Source organism: Sus scrofa, chromosome 8, assembly GCF_054392235.1.
Source record: "Sus scrofa isolate SSC_HxYL_T2T_F1_AM1 chromosome 8, Sscrofa_HxYL_maternal_Yorkshire_Landrace_v2.0, whole genome shotgun sequence".
In the NCBI taxonomy this organism is placed as follows: domain Eukaryota; kingdom Metazoa; phylum Chordata; class Mammalia; order Artiodactyla; family Suidae; genus Sus; species Sus scrofa.
Genome location: NC_139390.1, coordinates 141577225 through 141589607, shown reverse-complemented (window position 1 = coordinate 141589607; position 12383 = coordinate 141577225). Strand labels below are relative to the sequence as shown.

Sequence of the window (12383 nt, the reverse complement as noted above, 5' to 3'; positions counted from 1 at the left end):
AATTTACAGGTTCCTAGGAGCCTGTTCCTCTCAAAGAAGAAAACAGGAGAAGCAGCCGTAATCTTCCCCCACCCGCCCCCAACCACAGATTTGCCGCTTGGGATCCAGAACGGCCTGTGTGCCCTCAGCACTCACAGCGAGGGGCGAGCTTCAGCGGGGCTCACATGCTCAGACCAAGGTGGGCGGTTTCATCACCTCGGGCCCCAAGTAGAGATAAAAGAGGGTAACGGTTAAGCGTAGGGGCTGGAACTCAAACCCCTCTTCCGCCTGCCCCTTATTAGATATGATGGCCCAGAGGGTCTCTCTCTGTGAGGTTCTGGTTAGGATGGGCCATAAGCAAAACTCTTCATTCAAGGACCTCTGAGTCTGTAAGTTCTGGTCAAGAAACCCAAAGTGAAAGGCAGTAACTTGCCACAAAGACAACTCAAGGGAAGCTTTTAGCTACGAGTCCTAGAGTTTTCTCTGTAATATACAGAAAAAAGGCTGATCAGTGACCACTGCCAAAGATCTTTGTGGGGAGTTCCCATCGTGGCGCAGTGGTTGACGACTCCGACTGGGAACCATGAGGTTGCGGGTTCGGCCCCTGCCCTTGCTCAGTGGGTTAACAATCCGGCGTTGCCGTGAGCTGTGGTGTAGGTTGCAGACGCGGCTCGGATCCCGAGTTGCTGTGGCTTGGCATAGGCCGGCGGCTGCAGCTCCAATTAGACCCCAGCCTGGGAACCTCCATATGCCGAGGGAGTGGCCCAAAGAAATAGCAAAAAGACCAAAAAAAAAAAAAAAAAAAGATCTTTGTGAGCCAAAGCATTCCGAGTGGGGATGTGTCCCTGCTGCTTTACAGCAGATGTGGCCGCACACCTTGCCTTTGACAGCTACATGCTGCCACTTGGCCCCTGCGACCCCAGGGTCCCATCATCCCCTATGACATCAGTGGGACACCCTCTGCCATCACGCCTAGCCTATAAAAGGGAGCGACCACAAGGCTTTCCAAGGATATATGTGGCTCCATGAAGGAAGGTGTCTTCTGGGCCTTTTCCTGGAACATAACCGGGAGGTGGATGTGCAGACCACGCATGATAAACCAGGTCCAACCTTCTTATCTCCCTAAGCCTTTGCCTTCCTCCCTCTGCACCATGCCAGGAAAGCTTTCCCGTAAGTGCACTCACATCAGTAAATGTGGCCCGACCTTGTGTTACAGTCCCTAGTCTTGTTTTAACACCTTTAGAATAATAAACTCCCACACACGTTCCTCAGGTTTTGATGAGATCTATTAGAAAAATGTGGCAGTTCTTTTGGCACATAAATGATTTCTCCTGTGGGAACATGCTGAGGTTTAACCGTAATTACGCATCTAGTCACAATGCTGGGCTGGGTCTCGAGGCGCATGAAAGACCCCTTTCAAGACGCATACCCCCCTGATGAGCTTTTCACAGGTATTTAAGCAAAGGAAGGTGAATTTGCTTGGACTTTGTAAGCTGCCGTCATAGGAAAGAAAGGCTCAAAAACAATTAGTTCTATCATTGTTTTAATTCAGCAACCCAAACAATGAAATTTAATTTTCAGTAGTACCAGCCCTCTGGGAAAAAGGAAAAGATTCTTTTAAGGCTGTCATGGAAGCTTACTGGTTCTCCAGCTGTGACTTGAGCTGAGGGTTCAAAGATTAGAGTTTGCCATTTGCTCCTTGTACATACTCAAGTGCACTCAGGACCACGGATCTCCTGCCACATCCTGCTGTCACTGCTGACTGCCCTAACGGTCAGGGGCAGCCGCCACTTGGGATGCCAAGATTTTTGCTTCAGTTTCTTTGTTACAATCAACCGCAGGTAAGAGTTTGATTGTGAAGTCCCAGTACACCAGGGATTACTAGCTTCCTACATCCCCCTGGCAAGGAGCTCAACACTGGGCTCAGATGCAAAAGGGATAAGCAAACGAACTTCCAAATCCCGTCTCTTTAGGTCTACCTCTTAGGGCTGTGCCCGATTCTGATCTGTACCAGTCAGACTGCAGCAATGAGAGTCCAAGCACAGCATGAATGGGGAAGTTTACTATAAAGAATTAGTAACTGTAACAGGTGCAGGCTATGAGAGGTAAAGAGAACTCTGAAGAATATCCCAGGGTTGAGAAACGTGCCTAACAAAGGAACACACTTGGAATGGGTCCCCGTCCTTGAGCTGGGATTTGAACCTGTGGGAGGAGCGGTTGCTGCCCACTGGATGATGACCACGCTGCTGGGTGGCCCTCTGCCAGCTGGTCTGTAGACACTAGACAAGCAGGGGGAGGAGGGCTGAACCTGACCAGGACTGGCAAGAGGAAACATCCTCTGGGGTGCATGCGGGCAAGGAGTGCAGGAGGAGGAGGCTGGCTCCTGGGCCTGCGCAGGGATTCAGGGAACAGGAACCCATTTTCCGGCTGGCCTTCACGAGGCCTGACGTCAGGAGGGCGGCAGCAAGATGGTTACTGGGCTGTGTTGGGGCTGCGAGTTGCCTTTACGTGTACAGCTGGTGCATTGGTTTACCAGGGCTGCCCTAGCAAAGCACCACAGACCGGGTGGCTAAAGCAACAGAAATCGATTTCCTTAGCATCCTGGAGGCTAGAAGTCCAGGAAAGAAGTGTCGTCAGGGTTGGTTTCTCCTGAGACCTTCCTCCTTGGCCGGTAGATGCCTTCTTCCAGTGTCTTCACAGGGGCTCCCTCTGCGTGGTCTCTTCTCATACAGGCACCTTTTGTTTCAGATTAGGACCCTCCTCATGGCGCAGGTAATCTTATTTTGTCTTTTTAGGGCCGTACCCACGGCATACGGAGATTCCTAGGCTAGGGGTCTAATGGGAGCTACAACTGCCAGCCTACACCACAGCCAGAAATGCCAGATCCAAGCCACATCTGTGACCTACACCACAGCCACAGCAACACGGTACCTGAGCCTCGTCTGCGACCTACACCACCACTCATGGCAATGCCGGATCCTTAACCCACTGAGCTAGGCCTGGAATCAAACCCGCAATCTCATGGATACTAGTTGGGTTCATTAACTGCTGAGCCAGGACCGGAACTCCAAGCTCATTTAATCTTAACAAAGACCCTATCTCCAAACACCATCACGTTCCAAGGCCCTGGGGATTTAGGACTTCAGCACGCGAACTGCAGGGGACACAATTCAGCCACGCTGACGGGAGAGGAGCATTGCTGAGATCCTGACCACAGGCTGCTGACAGCCCCGAGGAGAAGCAGGAAGCAAAGAGAAACACACCTGAAACAGGAAAGGGCACCCCTTCCTCCTGCAGAGTCCCTGCAGTACCCTCTACCGACAAAGCTTCGGACTGAGCTCACTGCCGAGGGGAAATGCCTACCGGGTCCAGCTCCATCACTGTAGAGCAGATAAGGAGGTTAAAGTTAGAGCAGAGAGGCAGTAACTTGATAACTACAACACTAGATCTTCGTTCTGTGAGATTTCCGATGTTCTCTTCCTAAACTGCCAGGACTGACCAGCTTGCAGCCAAGAGCACTCACACACCTGTTCTGCTCGGCTTCTCACTTTTTCTTTTGACAGGAGTGGTACGTGACTGTGCCTTTGAGTCATCATTTGGGAAACACCAACTAAATTTTCCCCAGTATATGACAATTTTGATAAGTATAAACTACACGGATCTGAATTCATACTGTGGCATGGTTTCGGACTACGGAAACAAAACCAGAGACCCTGCAATCTGCTTGCTTCACCCCTGTTCCGGGGCTGGTTCTCTTGCTGGCCCCTCTTCCTGGAACAGTCTTGCCCCAGCTCTTACACAGGCCTCCATCCCACCGTTTACCCTCCGTCCAACCGCCACTCAGGACGGCTTCCCTGGCACTGTATCAGAAAGAGCTTCCTTCCCCAGAACTCTCTTTCCCTTTACCAAGCTTTATTTTTTCTTTATAACACTCACCCCATGTCAAATAACATTATTTTAAATAGTACATTTATGTACTTACTGATGTGTTTATTCACTTATTTTGTTGTTATTAAAAGTGCAAGCTCTAGGAGTTCCTGTCGTGGCGCAGTGGTTCACGAATCCGACTAGGAACCATGAGGTTGCGGGTTCGGTCCCTGCCCTTGCTCAGTGGGTTAAGGATCCGGCATTGCCGTGAGCTGTGGTGTAGGTTGCAGATGCAGCTCGGATCCCGCGTGGCTGTGGCTCTGGCGTGGGCCGGTGGCTACAGCTCCGACTGGACCCCTAGCCTGGGAACCTCCATGTGCCGCGGGAGTGGCCCAAGAAACAGCAAAAAGACAAAAAGACAAAAAAAAAAAAAAAAAAAAAAAAGTGCAAGCTCTAGGAAGACAGGGATATATTTCATTCACTGAGGTATCCTCAGAATATAGAACAGTGCATAGCATACACAGGCATTTGATAAATATATTGATTATACGAATGACTCTAGTTGGAAAAGAAGCGGTTCTTCTGGAACCTAGGTGCAGACGACAGAACTTTAGCCTCTAATTTAATTAGCATAACAACGATTACTTGCATTTGCATTGTTCTCGCAACTTGATGAAAAAGACTTTCATTAACATTTGTGTGGTTTAATTAACATACAGTAAAATTCACCTTTGTGTATGTGCAACTTTTCTGAGTTTTGACAGATATATATATATATATATACAATTGTGTAAATCACTGCAATCGAGATCTAGAATAGTTTCAGCATCCCTCCAAACTCCCTCATGCATTTTTATTTATTTATTTTTGTCTACTGTCTTATGAGGACCGCACCCTCGGCATATGGAAGTTCTCAGGCTAGGGGTCTAATTGGAGCTGTTGCTGCCGGCCTGTTCCAGAGCCACAGCAATGCCAGATCCAAGCCGTGTCTGTGATCTATTCAACAGCTCATGGCAATGCTAGATCCTTAACCCACTGAGCGAGGCCAGGGATCAAACCTGCAACCTCATGGTTCCTAGTTGGATTCGTTTCCGCTGCACCACAAGAACTCCCCTCATGCCTTTTCATAGTCAACCTCTCCCAATCTCCAGTTTCTAGCAACCACTGATCTGTTTTCTGGCCCCACTGTGCTACATTTACCAGAATATCACATAAATGGAATCTTACAATACACTGCTTGTGGAGTCTGGCTTCTTTCCCTTGGCACAATGCAGGTGAGAGCCACGCACATGGCTGCCTGGAGCAGTAACTTTTGCCTTTCTGTTACTCAGTCGTGTTCCATCTTGCATGTGCACCATAGTTTGTCTACCCTTCACCAGGGGAAGGACCCTTGGTTTTTTCCCAGTTGGGGTGATTATAAACTGAGCTATTGCAAACATTCACGGGCGGGCTTTGGTGTGGGCCCGTCCCCCTTTCTCTCGGGTAGGTAACTGGGCAGAGGATTGCCGGGGCAGGAGTAAAGGCAGAGTTAACCGCGAGAAACCACCGAGCTGAGGCCCAGAGTGACAACGCCGTCTGCTTCGCCACCAACAGCCTCATCACCACATGATGTATGTGGCACAGCTCTGCAACTAAATCAGAAATCTCACCTTCTTTCTCGAATTTGCTTGGATTATCCCTATTTCCAGGCTTTATACTTGCTGTCCCTTCTTCCTGGAGCATGTCCACACCTGCTACTGTAACTTCATTCACATCTGGCTTTGGAGGAAGGCTAACCTGCACACACAACGAAGACCAGCCAGAAACAAAGGAAGACGCTCGGAAACTGAGCATGGGAATGGGGGACAATTATGAAACCCCAATACCTTTTTCTTACATTCTTCTGCTTATACTGAGATCCTAACAGTTTTCAATTAATTCAATTAATTCATTTGTGCTAAAAACTCTTATCTGTAATATGTTTCCGAGTGAATTTTTAGAAATATTCAGCCTACGCCCAGGCCTTGCTGAAGGATCCGGCAGTGTCACGAGCTGTGGTGTAGGTCACAGATGTGGCTCGGATCTGATGTTGCTGTGGTTGTGGTGTAGACCGGCAGCTGTAGCTCCAATTGGACCCCTGGCCTGGGAACCTCCATATGCTATGGGTGCAGCTTTTTAAGCATTTAAAAAAAAAAAAAAAAGTATTCATTGATTATATTACGTCATGTCAGAGACACATAAACTCATTCCTAATGCTAAAATGTTAAATTTGTCCTTATCTCTCAAGGAAATCATGTAAACTAAAGACAATTAAGTGTTTATGAGGCATTCCTGAAACAAAACGTCACCTTGGATCCCAGTAATTCTCACTGATAGTGTGCTAGCATTTCTACTGCCTAAGCAATAAAGTAGGACTCATGATAATCTGCTTTTGGTACAGTGCTCAGTGCTACTTAGAGAAAAAAAAAACTTTAATTTTAATTTTTAACTTAATTTTTAAAATTTTTGTATACAAAAGACTGGAAGATTACTGTCCATTTATAGTTGTAGAGCTAATATTTTTTAACAAATAATAATCACTTTAATTTTTAAAAGAAGATTCTTAGACTTTTAAACTGGTAAGTAAACAAATAGAAATCTAATCAGCATTTGTGTAATTACTTTCCATTTCTATATGTTGAACTTGTACTATATTAGTGCGTAGGATATTTCTTTTAAAGTTCATCCATAATTTTAACACTTTCTCTATTTTCTGTTCCACATTCTCTCACCCTAGGTAAGTCAAACCATTTAAGAAACTCAGGCCCTGGAGTTCACTTGTGGCTCAGAGGGTTAAAGATCCATCATTGTCACTGCTGTGTCACGTGGTTCAATGCCTGGCCTTAGAACTTCCACATGCAGAGAGCGCCACCAAAATTTTAAAAAAAAGAAACTCAAGCCCAGGAACTGAATGCTTTTTGTTTTGGGTGTTTTTCGTTTTGTTTTGTTTTTTTGTCTTTTTAGGGCTGAACCCGCGGCATATGTAAGTTCCCAGGCTAGGGGTCAAATCAGCTGTAGCCGCTGGCCTACACCACAGCCATAGCAATGCCAGATCTGAGCCGCATCTGCAGCCTACACCACACTTCACAGTAATGCCAGATCCTCAACCCACTGAGTGAGCCCGGGGATCAAATCTGAGTCCTCATGGATTCTAGTTAGATTCATTTCCACTGAGCCAAGAAGGGAACTCCCAGAAACTGAATGTTAAAATCATTCTCCTAAAAAAACCCCCTTAAAATTAGCTGTCTCTAAGTGAATAGATCCTCTTAGATGGTTTCTAGAAAAAGAGTTTGGAGCAGAGAAAGGAAGCTTAAAATGTCTACAGACATTCACAATATTTAATAAGCACATTCTGTGCTGTAAAAAGCATTATGCACATGATTCATTCAAAAAATATTTATTGAAAGCTTACTCAGTGTTAGACACTTTTCCAGGCTCCGGAGATAAGTACTGATCCATACTTGAGGAATCAGCCGCATCCTCATGGCACTTAGATTCTAGATCGTGAGGAGAGACAATACAGGAAATAAGCAAAATAAATTCTATCATGTTTCACTATGGAGGAAAATAAAGCAGAAAAAGAGAAAAGGAAGTTTGTGGTGACTGCGCAGTTTGAGAAAGGGAAGACAGGATTTAGGTTTCCCTGAGATGGTGATATTTGGGCAAAGACTGAAGGAGGTGAAGGAGCAGCCTTGATGGAGCCTGGAGGAAGCATTCGGGGAACCATACAGAAGCCTCTAGAGTGGGAGCCGTGTGGCAAGGGAGAGGGTGGGGGGAAGAGTCAGGAGACAACAGCCGTATCACACAGGACCTGAAGGCCATGCTTAGGACCTTGGCTTTACTCGGAGAGAACCCTGGCGCCCCGGGAGGTACTGAGGAGAGGCGTGACAGGTGCTGGCCTGTGTTTTAACATGTCCCTCAGGCTCTTTGGTGAGACCAGAATGAAAGGGGGCAAAAAGGAAAAGAAGGGAGACCAGTCAGCACTGGACCAGGATGGTAGCAGTGGAGAGAAAAGGTGGGATTCTGCATGTATTTTGAAGGCAAAGCCCAGAGTCTCTTCTCAGGTCTTGGATGTGGAATGTGAGAGAAAGACAGAAGGCATGGACAGTCCCAGGGTTTTGGCCAGACCAACAGAAAGCGTGGGTGCCATCACTGACGTGGCACAGAGGGTGGGGGAGGCTTGAGTGGGAAGACGGGGGGCTCAGTTTTGAACATGTTACGTTGGAGGTGGCTATCTGGCTTTCAAGGGGAAATGTTAAGCAAGGAGTTCGATATTCAATTCTGTTCAGTTCAAGTTCACGTTTAGGCTGTAGGAACACACTCCGGAGTAAGCGATGTACAAGTCATTTACAGTCAAGAGACTAGATGAGATCATTTTCTTGGGCAATCCTTACACCACGGCCAATGAGGTAGGTATTATTTTAATCCCCCTTTTAGATATAGAGAAACCAAAAGTGGAAGGTTTTTAGTTGGCTCTTAGTAACTGGATGGACATAAATGTTCATTCTTATATCAATTTCATCTATCAATAACTTGTTCTAATTACAGGTAAATTGTTTCTCTAGGCCTTAGTTTCCTTTCATGCAAAATTAGGGGATAAATGGTTTTCAAACTGGATTGTGTGAGAATCCCAAGGCTCCCCCGAAGTCCAGCAGGGGCCCTGTCAAATAAGAAACAGAGGCTCAGAAGGAAGAACTGAGGCACCTTCACACGTTAAAGGGTCAAGTCTCTGTTTTAATCTACAATTTATATAGTGGGGCTTTAAGATTTTATTGGAAAAATTGGTTTCTGTTGCCTATTTAACAGAAGTTAGAGAAATTCACTGCACTGAGTGGTCGATATGGTCCCTACCTATTCCAACAGTTCCAGTTATTCATTCAACAAACAATTCGTGCATGCTCATACTGTTCCAGGCACTGGGCCCTGCTCTTAGGATTCTAGCTCAATGTTGAGAAGAGAAGGAAAGCTGGGAAGCTTCCCATTTTCTGGTTAAAATGACAGGATGGGGAGGTATAACTGGGTATCTCTGTATTAATTGGCTATGATCTGTCCATTCATCCATTCTTCACCATCTGTTTATCATCATCTCAACTTATTCATGAAAGAACATCCAGATAGAAAGATAATACCATTGGTAACATGAACTTTAAAGGAACTGATATACTGATTTATATCAATGTTTGTTTTCTGCAGTTATTCACTTTTTTGTTTGTTTTTAGGGCTGCACCTATGGCACGCAGAGGTTCCCAGGCTAGGGCTCACATCAGAGCTGAAGCTGCCAGCCTACACCACAGCCCCGCCAGCTCCAAGCTGTGTCTGTGACCCACACCACAGCTCATGGCAACGCTGGATCCTTAACCCACTGAGCGAGGCCAGGGATGGAACTTGCACCCTCATGAACACTAGTCAGATTCTTAACCCACTGAGCCACGAGAACACTGAGTTTTTTGTTTTAAATGGCTGCACCCATAATGAAAACTTCCAGGGGCGAGGGATTGAACCTGACCGGCACCACAACAGGCTTTGAGATACACCACTCTTTAATGCTTACAGAGGCTCAGGTTTGGCAGATGACGTGGGGGCTGAGGGAAGTTCATCACGGGTCTGAAATCTCCCGCTGGCAGATGTTAGAGGGAAATTTCAGATAGGCCTGTTTGCTCCAAAGGCCAGGCCTTCATCTTCCTACCAGCTGCCAGGACAGTCGTGGTGGCAGAAGACTTGCTGACAAAGACCAGCCCAAGGGCGAGAAGGTATGCCGATTTGGGGGAATGGTCGGGCCTAATTGTGGAGGCCTTTACAATGTGGAAGTGGTATAAGGCTATTTATACAAAGAAGTACAGGAAGCAGGAGAGGCAGAACTTGAGACGTAATTTTCTGACTCTGTAAGCCAGATTCCCTGAGCTCCCAGTCCATCTCCACCCTCGCCATAAACTTATACTTGGTAAGTGTTTCCAAGTTCTTTCACATGCTTTCTATTTTCAACCTCAAGGTGACGCCACAGCAGAAAACTAGGACAAGGGCCCTCCTTCCCAAGACAGGACTGGTGAGTTTACTTGAGTCGTGGTACCCGTCTCAGCCATGTGGGGGACAGACAACTCTGACGGCAGGTGGACGACGGCTGCACTTCTCCCCCCTCTGGACTGTTTCAAGTCCATGATTTTCGAGGCAAATAATCTATTTCATTTTTCCCCCTTATATGTGCCTTACCATTAACATGACTTTTGCAGCCTTTCTACCTGGAGAGAGGAATGAAAAGCAACTAAAATAATTCAATTAAGCTTAAGTAGCTTTTTGAGAGCAAGAACATCTTTGGAGTTTTAACCTAGATTCTCCTGTCCCCATTTATCACAAATGGAGCTTCATCAACTTTAAGATTTGTTCCGTATTAACTTTCAACTGATTTAGGAAAATCAAACGAATTTGAAAAACATTGCACTTACCCTCTTCTAATTGGCACCAGTGCTTGGGGTAATATTTTAAGTATTTTAAAATATAAAGTGATGTGCAAATTATGTCGCCAGTCCTGAATAAATTGTGTAGATTTTGGCAAATTACAGAGCCAGTCCTCAACAGAATCATTGCCTTTTTAGACACTGGAGCTTTTTCCCTGAGTGGGAAAGCCATTCTGCCCCAAAGTTTCCTCCAAGGTCAAACTGTGATGCCACAGCAGGCCTCTGTGTTAACCCGATTCTTTTGGCTCTGCTCCTCTGCCACTTAGCCTGGCCGATATTCTTCCAGAGCACACACCTGCAAAGAGGCATTCAGAGATCAACATTTTCCTGCTATGACAAGTGGTGTATTTTTAAGAGACACAACCCTTTCCTAAGCTCAATTTTTTTTCATGGTTCTCATTTCATTCATTGTTGAAGATATTCCCCTGTCTGCTAAACTCTGTCATTTTTTTCATCTTTTCAGGGCTGCACCCGCAGCATATGGAGGTTCCCAGGCTAGGGGTCTAATCAGAGCTGTAGCCACTGGCCTACGCCAGAGCCACAGCAACGTGGGATCCGAGCCATGTCTGCAACCTACACCACAGCTCACGGCAACGCCGGATCCTTAACCCACTGAGTGAGGCCAGGGATCGAACCTGCAACCTCATGGTTCCTAGTCGGATTCGTTAATGACTGAGCCACAAAGGGAACCCCAAAACTCTGTATTTTTATTATTAATCTATTTTCTAGGAAAACTGTGTAAAATTTTGCTAAGCAAATCTTTTCTGGGGGTGGGTGTTGGCTAATATTTGTAAGAAAACAGCAATCAACCAAGATTTAAATTAAAATTTTAATTTATCTATCCTGGTACAGTGTCAGAATTAGACAGAAAAGTAACCATATTTCCCCCAAAATAGGGCGGTGTTTCTATTTCTTCTCCCCTTCGACTGCTTTGCTGCTGGAGCGGAGGACAGCACAGCCTGACGCCGCCGCCCTGAGTCTAGACACTCACTTTCCGTGCTTTGGTACTTGCTGGACACGGTCGGGCACACTTTTCCTGAGCTGACTTACCAGGGCCGGGCAGGCGTCAGCGCTCTGCACCAGCTGTACCGTCATCCTGTCACGAACGTCATTATTAGGCAACTTTGTATTTACTGCTGCCCACAATCCACATACGCAGCCAGCCAACTGCCGCCCACTACCCCACTGTCCATGACAGCCCCTTAAATGGAGTGAAGTATACTTTAGGCTGCTGCTGCTCAGTTCTGAAGAGGAAAAAGCCAACAGAGCAGGAAGTGCAGGTCGCATCTGTGTGTGAAATCTCAGCAACAGGGGCCAAGAAAAGGCCTCTGAGAAAGTGACATTTAGGAAAAGACTTGCAGTGACGGACTAAGACATAATCCGGGGGTTCTAGTCAAAGGCAACTGTACATGTAAAGGCCCCGGGCCAGGAGTCTGTCCAGCCTACGGGGAGCAGTGGGAGGCCAGCAGGGCTGGAGAGGGTGTGAGGACAGCTGCAGACAAGGCCAGATCAGGAGGGACCAAGCCGGTGACAAGACTTTTAGTTCATACTGAGTGACCTGGGGAGACCCTGGGGGGTTCTGAGCAAAGGAATGACATAATCTTAGAGAGGGAGTTCCCGTCGTGGCGCAGTGGTTAACGAATCCAACTAGGAACCATGAGGTTGCGGGTTCGGTCCCTGCCCTTGCTCAGTGGGTTAACGATCCGGCGTTGCTGTGAGCTGTGGTGTAGGTTGCAGACGCGTTGCTGTGGCTCTGGCGTAGGCCGGTGGCTGCAGCTCTGATTTGACCTCCATATGCCGCGGGAGCGGCCCAAAGAAATAGCAAAAAGACAAAAAAAAAAAAAAAAAAAAAAAAAAAAAAATCTTAGAGGGGTCTGGGGAAAAAAATCCCTCTGGCTGCTGTGTTGAGAATATTCTAAAGGGGGTAAGGGCAGAAACTGTACGCTTAACCAACATGCCACTATCCTATAAATTACAATCAGATGAGATAAAAAATAAATAGAAATTAAAACAGTCCCTGGTGACTGCCCGCTCCTTCTGGTCACTTTGGTTGCAGAGACCTCTCAA

At 46.6% G+C, this 12383-nt stretch overlaps 1 protein-coding gene across 1 annotated transcript in view; it reads right to left on the bottom strand.

Annotated features, from left to right (window-relative positions):
* LOC100524999 (placenta-specific gene 8 protein) overlaps positions 1 to 9238 on the bottom strand; it is an 82765-nt gene extending 73527 nt beyond the window's left edge. Inside the window, exons 1-2 of the mRNA XM_084973707.1 lie at positions 7277 to 9238; positions 5496 to 5622 (exon numbers count right to left, since the gene is read on the bottom strand). Of these exons, the coding sequence (XP_084829833.1) occupies positions 5496 to 5568 (73 nt within the window). The 5' untranslated portion in view covers positions 5569 to 5622; positions 7277 to 9238. The remainder of the gene's footprint in view (positions 1 to 5495; positions 5623 to 7276) is intronic.
* Between the last annotated feature and the right edge of the window lie 3145 nt (positions 9239 to 12383).